The sequence below is a fragment of the Megalops cyprinoides genome, chromosome 11 (genome assembly GCF_013368585.1).
Source record: "Megalops cyprinoides isolate fMegCyp1 chromosome 11, fMegCyp1.pri, whole genome shotgun sequence".
Lineage (NCBI taxonomy): Eukaryota > Metazoa > Chordata > Actinopteri > Elopiformes > Megalopidae > Megalops > Megalops cyprinoides.
In genome coordinates, this window is record NC_050593.1 from 10,649,630 (window position 1) to 10,663,543 (window position 13,914).

The following is a 13,914-nucleotide window of genomic DNA, read 5'->3' on the forward strand; positions in this document are numbered from 1 at the left end:
TCAAAAGAGGTTATTTGCAATTTTCTTCATAAAAAACTTTGGTATCTCAGGATCATGACAGATGAAATGTTCTATTCTGATCTGCATAGATTCAACTATTTTGATCAGCCCCATCCCAGTCATAAATTAAGAGGCATTTAATTTATATCTGGTGTCACCTACAAACAATTCTGAAATTTGACAGAACTTTTAAATATAGAGGTATGCAGTATATTGCAAGTAACACTGACACAACACAACACAAACACAACTAGCAGATACTCCTTTCACTGCTAGCTCTTTTACAAATGTCATTAAAATCTATGGATAAACAGCTACATTAGAATGCCTACACTATGCTTCATCAATGTATGAACTGGAGCATAACAATCATAATGACTGCAATCGTTATAGCATAGACTTGAGAAATATGTGATTAGTATCTCATTACTTCTACCCTGGAGAGCCATCATCCATGGAAGGTATCTATGCTGGCTGTTCTCTCAGCCTTCAGTTGGGGTTTATCGGTTCATTACCAGCTGCTTCAGCGTAACCTCCAGCCGCCTTAATGGCCTTTTTACTGTTCCTATAGCTAGCACACAGGGCCTATTACATGACACCCACCACTACAGACACTGTGAAAGTTTGGAGAGATGAAACACACCTGAGTGTCATAGTGACTGACTGTGACTTCAGAGCTGAGACACTCACACTTGACTCTGCAATGAGATTCTAAGAGAAACTGCTTTTGGGTATTTTCTTGGACAAACATTGAAGTATTATTATATGAGTTCATACACCACCTATATTACTTACTTACACATTTACAAAGGTGCAGAAAGACAAGTCATTAAAGTACAGATACATCACAGTGTCTTATCCTTACAGTCAAAATGGAATAATTTCAATGATCCTGATCATTTTGCTTGAGACAATTCTTGAGACAACTATTCTGACAAGGTTGTATACAATAAAGTCTTCACTCACTGGAAATGGGAAAATGAAAATGGAAAAAATGTCAATAGATAAAGCTATTGCAGAATCATTCTCCAAAAAAATATACACACACAAATATAGTACGTGCACAAGATCATCTTCTACTTTCAACACATTATGGGCATTTTCAAACATATTAAACAGACCAAAGCAACTGATCTACTCTTGCAGGAAACAGCCGAAGAAAAAAAGCTATTTAGAAAAACTAGGCACATGGAGCGCTGGAACAGTGCCAGCAGCAAATCTCCGCCCACAATGCATCATGCTGAAAATATAAGGGATAACATTTTAGCACACTGGGGGGGGGGGGGGGGGGACTGATGGGTCCCTGGAAAGGCATCCTGCAGCATACCTAGGGGAGTGATTTGGAAATGAAAGTACTGCTCCTGCACTACAGTGAGTTCCAAGTTAGATGTGGTTGGGGCTGAATGGTTGATGAACACATCATGCTCATGTTTTAAAACTATGTGACAGATAGATGTTCCTGAGGATGGTTAGGCAGGGACACAGTTCCCCACCAAAGGACACTGATACTCCCAGGCTGCCAGAAGTTAAATGTTCATTTTATTCCCACATAAACCTGAGGAAGCCATATTGTAAAATGTGAGCGCATACATATATGTATATATGTGTGTGCGTGTGTATCTGTGTATGTATGCTCACATGGTACAATGGAATATAAGGTACAAAACCCTGCCTTCCATATATTTATACATGCAAGTAGCTCAGAAGCTCCTTTAAAATACTAAGGCCATGCATCATTTGGTAAAATGTATGCTGCTATGACTATTTTCTTTTTTCTCAAAACAGAGAAATTATTTCATATGAATATTTTAAATTGATCACAGTCGATATTTTCATTCTTTATCTTTTTGACCTTCTTAAGGACAGGTGAGCATAAATGACCATGAATGGGTCACATGTGCTGCCTTTGAGCTCTGGTCATTGCGTTTTGGCTAGTGAATGCAGTGGAACTTCTCCTGTGCAGCTGATGACCTGGCATGTTCTTGCACAGAGTCACCCTGTGGATGGCAGCCCCACTCTCCGCTTTACGGTGAGGAAAAACTGTCAGTAAAAGGGTTCATTAACAGTTATCCTGTTCTTTAGGTGCCCCCATCATTCTGGGATGTGGCAACGTTGACAGTAATTACCTCTGAATACAAATCTAACCTTTCCCCGCCTTATATTCCTTCTGCGCTTCTTTGGCAGAGCTGGGGTTTGGGAGCTCGTCTGAGAGCATATGAATGCTGAGAAGATAGACGGGGGAAAAAAAGCAGTAGCAGCTGGTGAGATAACATCTTGGATGCAAAGGCCACACAAATGAACGTCCTCACAAGCTGTCAGTTCAGTTAGTGCTCATTAACTTTTTCAATTTACAACACCAGGGGAAGAATTCTAGACCTGACTTATCCAAATGCTACCAGACTGTTTGGCTATGTCTCATCAGGCTTGGGCTAAAACTGTAATTATCGTTTTTTGGTAAGCATGAATCGAAGGTCTTCCTACGCGTTCTGCACCTTCCTATCAACTGTGCACCTCCAGTTTCCTGTAAGAAAGTGGCACCAGAATTGCTGATGAGTCTCCTGCAACCAGATAGGTTCATTAGAAGGTATTATTTTAGAGGCCTTTAATGTTTCCTACAGCATAGAGGAGTCGCAAGGTACAAATGTCGTTATTAAGAAGGTGTGACCGAATCAACCCTGGTATTTAAACAATGATAACACACATTATAATCCCCCAGAAAGCCAACCAAATAAGAGCGTTATTGGCTAAGAATATGACAGAATCTGTATTTTTGTCCTGAAAGCTACCTCTGCCTACTGATAAGTGCAGCTCAATCAGCACCGCTGTCAAAATCGATGGAGAGGTGTCCCATCTGATGCCCATCAAAACCCAACAGATTATAATCACTCAGTTTAGCACAGCATGGAAGCCAATAACAGAAGCTCACCCCTCACATTCCTGTGACTCTCTCCCCCACTGACTGGAAAAGTCACTGCTCTGTGCTTTTATACAAACTGAACACAATCTCAGTAGGGACTTTTACAAGGAAATATTGAGCACATCTGTTAACTCCCTAGGACTCTTTCATACGCACATTGAAAACATCAGTCAACTCAGCTGAGCCGTCCCACACAAACAACACTGAATTGCACTTTTTACCTATGCACACCCCAGACATTCACGCTCCTGTGTGTCCTTTTTTTTTTTTTTCAAATTAGACCCCCCACTACTAATATTTAGTTACAGTAACATTGCCAGGATGCTGGAGGAATGTCTACAGAGCTCAAAAGGCTCTGATTAGGGATATGAATCCCTGTAACACTCAAAGATTTAGATTTAGAGAAATAGTTTTCGGAAGGCGTCTGAAGAGGAAGAGTAAATAAACACACAACTGCAAAAACGTATGAGGATCATGCTGTCAGGACATTTATCTCCCTTCATGTGTAATTCCACACAAGCACAGCTCCAAACAACCTGGAAGATTTTACCACGACAACAAGGTCATGTCTCCTGAGGCTTGAAAATAACAAATTGAGTGAACTCTAGTAACTGGATTTTCTCTTATTTGATAAAGCTTATCTGCTGCAGAAAGTAATCTCAATAAGACACACAAATGTAAAGTATTAATGAGCACTAATACATAGGAACAAGCACTAATACATAATTCAAAATACTGTACTCCCAAACTTACAATTGCCATTGTCTATTGATACAAAAGACCTCAGACCCACACCATGGGGTTTAAGTAAAGCAACTACAGTGCTGAAGAGTAGAACCCCTTTATACCTGTTATTGAAAAGCATCCCCTATTGGATGCTGAGCAAGATCGGATGTGGATGGGCAGGTATAAATGCTCAAAAGACAAATTTAATTCTGATCAGACTTGCCAAACCACCTCCTGAGACAGTTGATAGAGATGATGCATTGTGGCCATGCTGAGGGAATGTGTAGATGTTCTGAGCTCTGGAAACCGTTTTTAATAATTTGTGTCACCCTAAAAGCCCGTCCCTTTGAGAATCTCCCACATTTACCAGTCCCATATATAATAAAACTGACCAGTGATATTTAGCTAGTGCATTAACATGGAGGATGCTCATCCCTAGGGCAGTAAGGAAAAGAGAAGGCTGCTGGCTATGGACCAACAGCTCTATCTAGGCTTGGAAATTGGCAAACCAGTCATTGTCATTAAATGTATCGAGGACGATGTGCTCTCACCAGTCCTGGCTTCTAGAGTACACCCACAAGCTTCTCTCCACTGTTTTGGCATTAACTAAGGTTGCCACCATAAGCACCTTATGTTTGTATTGTTTACATCTTCATTGTATGTATATAGTTAATGTCTGAAGCCAGACTCTTCCTCACTAATGAGAAAATTGGTACTGGTTAAATTGGTATTGGTTAAAATCTGTAGGAAATAAATGGACGCATGTAATTGATAGTAAACGTAGTCAGGTTTTTATCATGTTATCTGCCTTGAGTTGACTTGATAACCTACTTCATTTAACGTTGTCAGACGAACTAAGCCCACCATTCTACCCATTAGGCTATGATGTAAATATTGTGAGAAATCTAATCAGATTGTGCATAACAGGGACGCATTTGGGACACATGGTACACACACACCAGGTATAAGAGATGTCTGTATGGCTATATGATCAAGGCTGATCAGGTATGAATAATAACAGGTATAAATACACCTGTAGATCCATATCTCCACATGCAAAACTTAAGAGAGGAAATTCAGGTTCTTGCCACTTCACTGATGTAAAGTCTGACGAGCACAAGATGAATACTGAGGGTAAGATCTAGAGTAGAGTGAGCTGTGTCAACATACCAACAAAATGCACATTTGACCTTTCAAACTGGCTAACTGCCCAGAGGGAATCAAGTCCCTCTCTGCATCTCACTGCACAGACATCTTAGAATGCTGCTCAGCAGGAAGTATTTGTTTGACACGACCGCAGCCATTAGGTAGCTACAGCAACGGCTTCTAGCAGCCTGCCCAGACTTAAATGGACAGAAAATAAACATGGTTTACTTTCACATTAGGTTTGCATTGCTAAACCTTTCAAGTTACATTATCTGATTATGTTTTGCTGTTGTTGTTTGTTTTTGATTTTTTTCTTCCCCACACAGGAATGTATAATATAGTACGGATATGCATATTGTGTCCTAAAATTTCCAATTCTACAATTGATTAAGATCATATGTGTTTCACTTCTTGTAAAATGATTTATTTGTGAACAAACTCAACTTTCAATTGCCTTCTTGAACTTAGACTTATAGTCAGCATATTTCTGCTGACCACACAGTGTGTTGGGTAGCAGTGTGATGTAGTGGTAAGGACTTATAACTGAAAGGTGGCTGGTTTGATCTCCTGCTGGGGCACAGCTGTTATACCTTTGGCCAAGATACCAACAACTGCCTCAGTAAATATCCACCTGTATAAACAGATCAAATTATAACCTATGTGAGTTGCCCTGGGTAGCAGTGCCTGTTAAATGACACTCATGTAACGCATTAAAAAACGAACCCATTAGACAACATTTGTGACAATTTCTCAGTAACAATTTTCAAATTTCTCTTCACAAAAGGAGTGAAAGATCAGCGAAGAAAAATGTAAAAATAAAAGCAAAATGAGCACTGTTTGAAACCCCAAAGAGCTGTACACTTAACCTAAATTTATCTCTTAACTCTTATTTGTGGTTGTCATCTTTCATTATGCCATTTCATTATTTTATAACCTTGGCATCTTTTATGATTAGTTTCAGACATTGGTTTCATCCTCTATGAAGTTTTCCACTTCCCCAATCATTACTAACTAAAGGCCAGCAATGTCCTAGAGACTCTGTTCAGAAAACATTGACAGTAAAAAAACACATTGGAACAGCGGCGCTTCCGCTGGGGGTGCATGCAGGGTAGCAGTGGCAGGACTTACCGATATGCCCTCCTCCTGTATGTACTGCTTCCATGCCCGACCTGTGTCGCTGAACAGCAGCAGGTAGCCGGTCACCCAGTCAGAGCTACCGTAGCGTCCCTGCGTGGCGATGGCCGTGACCTCCATCCTGTCCCGCAGGTCCACCTGCAGCCACTGGTGCCTGTCTGTCTGCTGCGGGGCCCATCCTCCCCCTCCTGGGGAGAGACAGCGAATGGCACTGATCACATTGCTGGATCACTCCAGGTAGCGATAAGCTAGTGCAAAATATACAGCGCTTCACAATTCATGTGGCTAGGCTGTAACTCCAAAGAAAGATGTGATATGGAATAACAGAAGATACTGTAGCTTTGAACACTAGAAAGGTACTCGCATACAACCCAGACAGATTCAACACATGATGCATAGCATCACATGGGTTATGGAGAACTGGTACCCATCCACAAGGTGTGACAAGACAAAACCATAAAATGGAAACCTGGATCAGGAAATTAAAGCTGATGATGAATTTCCCACTAAACAGCATTTAGCTTTGAGGGCGGAATGTTGCAATAATCTCATATCTGGGGCTCATTAAAGCAAACATTTCCAGCATCTGCCATATGAATAAATGTAATGTAAATGATGAGATTTGATTTTTTGTTGACATAACAAAGTATAACTCATCAGGTCACATTTCTTTCATTTCTGAATCTGACTACATAAATTAATAAGCAAAAAGATAGCATTCCTCTCTAGGAAAGGACTCATAAGCAATCAGGTGATGAGGTGTGAGGAATGGGTACGAGCACTTGGGTGGCAGAAGTAGGAGGGAGAGGTTAGGGAAGATGTTTTAATTTGGGAAGCAAAGCTGGCCCAAGTAGACAGGAACACGTGTTACAGCAATATGTTAGTGTTTCCTTACTGCATCATCTACAACATGCTCAGTTGCTTCAAGAAAGTAGTCTGGTAAGGCTGGGTGGGGCTGGGCTAAAAAGGATGTTTTAACTAGCTAAATCCACACACACAGGATAACTGTAGATTCGCCTTGGTATGGCCACACTTAAAAAATGGATCTGCTCCTTAGCTGCTCATTCCTTTCAATATCATGCTTTTGAGAAAAGCTTTTTGTTGTTAAACTAATACAATTTTCCCTTCCTGTGCCACCAAACAGGCGCCATCTAATGTGTAGTCAGTCATGACCAAGGGTCAGATACAAATTAGTCTTGTAATACAATATGTTTAATGGGAAAAAATGGCTCTTAGCAAGCAAAAATATTGAGAGTTTGTGGACATCAAGGAATTACTGGCCCGTGACATACTTGCTGTGCACCATGGTGCATGTTAATGGTGCATTGTGCATATTAATGTTGCGAGTTTAGTAACAAATTCCTCAATACGTCTATTCTTGTGAGATACTGCACAAAACCTGCTGTGACACTGTAAATGGTTATGATAAGGCAAACAGTCACATGAGTTTTTCTTGTTTTTTGTTTTTGTCTCTGTTCCCCTAATGGTTACACACAGTCCCTAACAACAGAGTCCATTTTGTGGACAATGAGTCATTGACAGCTAAAAAAATCTGTGGTAACTTCCCTCTGGTAATTGTTTATCTACCTTCAGCCAGGTTGATAGCTTGGAATAAAGTCTGGCAAATATAAATAGCTATGCTGCTTTAGCAATTTCAGAATCCAGGTGACCTTCAGATTGCTTTTTGCTCTTTTATTGGTGCTTTATGGATGTGTGCTTCTGCGATTCGGTGAGCGGAACCTACTGTATATAGTAATAAACAAGGGGGTGCTGGAAAGATTGTCCCACTGTCAGCTGACCTGTGCTATGTAGCACCTGATTAAGGGCTGGTAGGAGTCTGGTTTTTATGGTTGAATGTTTAATCAATGGGGATCAGTTTATCACTTGGGACATAAAGAAACAAGTGGTGCTCTTTGCTGAGAATTGGGCATTTAGCATTCTGTCAGTGCTGAGCGACTCTAATGTGAGGCTTGCATTGGGTGAAGATAACCTCTAGCCAGAGGGCTTGGCCTGTAATGTACACTGCAGCAGGCATCTCGGCGCTTCTGTAGACCGTGTGGGTGGATTTATTGCTGGCGTTCCAGACAAAAGATCACCACACGGAGTGATGAATGGGATTGTCCACCACCATTCAGTTTGCATTTTTTATGATGACTGGCTCTCTTATTTTCGTTGCAGGATGTGTTCAGGTGAGTGGGTAAAAATAAAAAATATCATTGGTAGTCTGCGTGTGAAGTGCTCTCATAAAAGGCAAACTTGCTTTTAAAGAGAGCATATAAATGGGAAGAGTTTCTAGATGTTCCTAAAAGGTCCAGTGTTTGTAAAGATACATTTGCCTCAACTAATTTTGATAGCAAATGAAGCATGCACAAAAAACAGATTTTGCATAGATTTTGTATGAAATATATCAAGTTTTGTTCTAATTAAGTGCAATTTATGTACCAGTAGTTCATGTCTATTGTCAACATGTTACTTAGAGCATAAGGATTCACATTTAAACCAGGATTAACCTCAGTCACTCACTATACAAATGACTAATTGACTAATTAAAATGGTTTTGAAAGGAATGTGTTTATTTGAATTCTTTCAATGAGAGGTGTAGGGGTATCCTTCAAAAGCATAATAGGCAAACTGAAACAACCATAGCAGGGGTTTAAACCACTAGACCACTGAACTCTATTAGAATTGGAACAGGTGTTGTCAATAAATGAGATTAGGAACAACCTTTGCAGGGTTCAGTGGACTTGTGGTCTAAACCTGAGGATTAATTTCCTGCTACAAAATTGGCCTGATAATATAACTCAATAAAACATTGAATTTATAGATGAAGTGAGGCTGTGTCAACATTATTAGAGGATTAAGAACCCACTTTCACCAAAATGGATCAAAATTGTTAAGACAATTATTTAGAATTAAGTTTATCTTTATGTTTATCTTATAGCTTTACCCACATGTTTATTTGTCAATAACTGCTAGCAAACTACCACGACACATCCTCTTTCAAGTGTTTCATTATAGGTTGTGATATGAGTCAGTCAGCTGTGACAGTTTAATTGTTTCACACCCTATTTCACCGAAATTGACCTCAGTACGAAAGCAGTCATGTTTGAAAGTGTATAGGCTTTTATTTTTATGTAGGAGCTGCAATTTATGGCTAAGGCATAAGTCTGCAGTTGCCTTTACTTTCTTTTTATAGAAATGTAGATTTATTTGGCAGTCATAGGCAGGAGGTAACTGTAATGGCATGTTGTTAATATGATGCGCAGATCACAAGATGAGCAGGTTTTTGTACACACAAACACGACTTATGGACATAGCTATTATTTAAAAGAAAATGTTTTAAATAAATTAAATTTTAAATAAAACTAAAGTTTTGACATAAGGTATGCATCAAAGCATGCACTGATACATTGTATCATTGACAATGATGATTAGCTTTATAATAAATGCATGACTGAAAGAAAAGTGGAAAAACATTTACTCAAAATGCATGATATTGCATTTAGCAAACATTCTTTTCAGTACTGAGCTTTCCAAATGATAATGCTTTCAGATACACAAGTGTGATTATCAGACCTAAGCTTGTGATGCCATTGAATGGAGAGAATTGTAGAATCCACAGTTTTAACTCTGGGATATTTTGGTGTCCTCTGTAGAGGACAAAGTGGAGTTAATTGACAATTTACATTTAATCCAATTTTAAGACCTATTTCCAAGTTTAAGATCTGATGCATTGAAATGAAATCTTTATTGAAATTGAGAACAACCTTGAAAATGTAAATGGAGACTAAGCTGCAGGAGATCCCTGCGTCAAACCTCAGCAGAGAGTCTTGCAAAAGTTTTGCAAGGGCTATACCTTCAGGAAGGATTTACAATTTCGTTAGAATTTCTGAATATATTGTAACTTTCATAAAGCCAGTAGGGCAATTTGTTAGGAATATTTGCATGCCTCGCTTCATCGCAGGTTCTCTGCTGCACTTTGTACAAAATGGCAAACATAGCCTTGTAAGTATACCTGATATATTGCAGTTGGTACCTTTATGCTTAACTGTTGCTTGATAGTAATACACTGTTACTTCAAGCAAACTGCAATGTAATTATAAAAATATTTAGTTTGATGTCAAGATGCTGCCTGAAAATCGCAATGAGGGCAAAACAAACTGTCAAGCCCACAGAAATCCTGGACAAGTTCATTTGCTCGGTGTCATGATTGAGTGCTGAGAATCAATTTGATGCTTCCACCACAGAGGAAGAATTGAGTCCCCCCAGGAGTGAGATCATTATTTATTACATACGCTGTCAGCAGAGTTTGGTCATGATTAAAATTAACCTGGAATTCAGAAGGAGAAGGATGGAGTACTGATATTCAGATAAGGGTCTTTGCTTCAATTTCTGTCAATGAACATTATAGATGTATAACTATCTCTTTGAATATTGGGTTGACATAAACTCTGTGACCTTACAGATATTATGGCCAAAATTAATGTGTTGGGAAAATAAAATAATTCAATGTAATAATAATAATAATAATAATACAGTCACAAAATATACATTCACCTGGGAATGGTTACCCATTCTAACCATACAGGCAAATCTATATTGACCAGCATATGTTTTCAGACAATTGTGCAAGATCCTCATTTGAGCTGAAATTGTGGTAGTTTTTTTTTCCTCTCAAGATTACAGCATCAATAAGCCTAAGCATATGTGCGGCCACAATAGCAATGCTTTACAGAAAAGTATTTCCACATGATTTCTCTGTAACATAAACAAATTAGGTTATAGTGAGTGAATGAAGCTAAAAGAATCCCTTATCTCACTCACCGTCTCTTCTGTTGAGTTTGGCAAAGCGTGGGGAATGACTGTCTGATAATGCTGAAGAGCTCTCAAAGGATGAATCGGGAAGCACCGACACCAACGGGTCATCGCAATTATCTGCAAGAGATTGAAACAAAGGTCACTGACAGCATATTACTCCATGACAAAACACTTTATGAGAACACTAGAGCAACCATACAGCGAATCAATCTGCAAGTTTAATTGCTGGGGGAAAATGCTGGATAGAGAGCAAAATTCATTTGTTATTATGAAGTTATTCTAATTTGCATTCTGACCAAATCAAATCAAAAATCATTGCATTCTTTCAAAACATGAGCCACCGGCTTCAATCAGGCAGTGAGTGCACATCCTGTTTGGACTGAAGCCAAATCAAATTAAAGAAGATTTCTATCATTTCAATTGAGCATGTGTAGCAGATTTGTACAATCCATACATTCTGTGGTATACATGTAGTGAGTGCCCTACCACCAAATCTCACTCAATTAACTGATGATAGTGTGGCCTAGTAATGCACTCAGTATCAAAGACTAGAAAGCGGTTGTTCACCCCACTCATTTATTACACGTAGGTTTCTTTTATTTATTTCTGAAGCAGGTAAGCTTCATAGGGTACGCATGCTTTTATTGGAAAATAGTTCTGAAGTTGCTATCACCATTTTCTACTTCTAAATTACTCATTTGTGGATAATCATTTGTAAATAATTTTTGTATTATTTAAAATTATAGCCTAAACATGACGATCTATATTGTTTTTACAACTTAGCGTGACTAAGGAAAAAATCAACTCTGAAAGTCGACCGCTGAGACAACTGAGAACCATTACTGGCAGAAAGTGAAAATTATTATTCATTAGTATGAATATTCATCAGATACTCAATGTGTCTATGTGTACGGTGATGTTTCTAAGAGAGAAATGAAAAATGGAGTAGAACCATCAACCATATGTAGTTGCACATTCATTGTACTGCAGTCTATTTGGAGATTTTCAGTAATATGTTGCTTCAGTGGCAGTGAGGTCTGTGGTGAACAAACTAAATGACTACAGATAGAAAATACTTCTTATAGGATATGATTGTTCTTATATGTCATATGTAGTATTCCTTAACTCTCATCTTCTTGCTTTGTACAACTGACCATTTTCTCAATGCGTTGGAAATTAGCTCTGTTAAAAATTGTGATTAACCCAGATTAACCAATCTGGCACTGGAAAAAAAGGAATACTAAACACTTGTCTGAAAGGGGTTAATCACAACTTTTAACAGAGCTAATTTCCAACACACTGAGAAAATGGTCAGTTGTACAGAGAACACTGCAGATTTGACTACAGCTGTCACATTGGCTTTGCACAGAAGTGATAGTGGGTTTTGTGCAAATGAAGATGAATGTTCTCACTCTACAGTCTCTTGGAAGCATATCTGTAGTTCCTTCATTCCACATTCATTTCTCTAAGATGATCATGCAGCCAATTAACCTTTTGAAAGGTTTTTTTCTCTCATCAAAAAGAACTCCTTTCAATCACATTAACAGACTCAGGGAAAGATATTGAGAGTTTGAGGGAACAGAGAGGACAGAAGGAGAAAGACTTGCAGCGAGCAGTAGCTTCTACCATAGCAGTATGTGTTTCTCTAAGACATGGAAGCAAAAACTGCAGGAAAAGACTGTGAACCCCCATAGCCAGCTCTCTACAAGTAATCAAATACAGTAATTCCAAGTTCTATCACTGAACTACTGTATAAGCTGAATAAGCACTGTAAATTCCACAAAAAAATTTCAAAAAGGTCTCTGGGGTAGACTTCTAAGACAAGTGGTGCAAACTGAACAACATCCCAACTGTGAAATTGAAGACTTTGTCAGAAATTAACTGAAAAATTATCAGTTTGAGCACGGGGTGAAATTATCAGTTTGAGCATGGGGGGGATTTGTGCAAAGATGTTACAAATGGTGGCAGAATATTGTCTTGACAGTGCTGCCCAGTCAAGCAGCCATCAATGGACTCCACCAGGTGACCTCCACCAATGTTATATTGATGCTCCCACCATCACACCTGTCCTGCCAAACTAATCCTCTTGTGGAACACAACATGGCACCTCTTCCTGTGACTGCAGCACTCCCTGACAAGGGGGTCCAGTTTTCTGTCTGTTCTCTCTATTCAACCTTTTCTGTTTAGTTTATTTATTGTTTGTTGGATAAATTTGAGCTTTGGAGGCTTATTTGCTCTTGTTTAAACAGTACAATAAACACCAATCAGCAGACTGAAAGAAACTACCTGTGGTCTCCCATCAAATCACTCCTTAGTCAGACACCAGGGACATGTGACAATACCATTGTGTTAATTTATGATTAGCCAGTTTCTGTTAGAATGTCCATATGCCCACGCACAATGTGTTGCCTTTTGCTGGTTGTTCAGCACCAAACCAGTTTGTGCGTCAACTTCAAATAGCCGATCTGGCCACAGAAAATCCAGTTGTCTCTCCAGCACTTCTGAATGCAAGAGGACGATGATCCTGGAGATTCCTTATAATCGGATATTGTACAGAGGCAATGCACAACAGCTCCGCTGTGTCTGTTACTGCAAAGGAGGGATGTCTAGTCTTGAATACCCAGTCGTTACGAGAGGGGTTTCACATCCTTCATCACACAATATTAACCCAGGCTTCCATTGCCCAACCAGATCGTGTGGCAGAAATTTTCAACCAGTGACCAAACTGTGAGCCCGCGTGACGTACCAAGCCTTTGATGTGGTGCTATATAGGTTCAGCAGGAGGAATAGAAGATCACTGCTACCTCTTTGCCCTGCATTCCCAGTCCTGAAAGAAGAAAGGTAACTCTGCCTGGCTACCTGAAAAGGAGCAACAAGTTCTTACTTCAACCTGGCAATAAGAGGGTACCTCTCTGAAACTGATGTTTTTATCTCAACCAGCTGTGACGTAGTGTTTGTCCCCTATAACAGCAACCACCACTTTCACTCACCACTAGCTCTGTAAGGCAAAGCCAAAAAAGGACGCGCCCACACTATGACTTCACTGTCTGACTTTGCTAACTGCTGCCCCTCCACTGAAACTGTGACCTTGTCACATGATCACCAAGAGACCACTGGACTCCAGCGAACCAGCATCAACTGAAGCTGCCAGGCACCCTGCCTCGAGTGAACTC

General features: G+C 39.5%; 1 protein-coding gene across 1 annotated transcript in view; it reads right to left on the bottom strand.

Moving 5' to 3' along the window:
• LOC118785436 (contactin-associated protein-like 5) overlaps nucleotides 1-13,914 on the bottom strand; it is a 64,293-nt gene that overhangs the window by 36,226 nt on the left and 14,153 nt on the right. The window contains exons 2-3 of the mRNA XM_036540061.1: nucleotides 10,748-10,858; nucleotides 5,918-6,111 (exon numbers count right to left, since the gene is read on the bottom strand). Coding sequence (XP_036395954.1) covers nucleotides 5,918-6,111; nucleotides 10,748-10,858 — 305 coding nt within the window. The remainder of the gene's footprint in view (nucleotides 1-5,917; nucleotides 6,112-10,747; nucleotides 10,859-13,914) is intronic.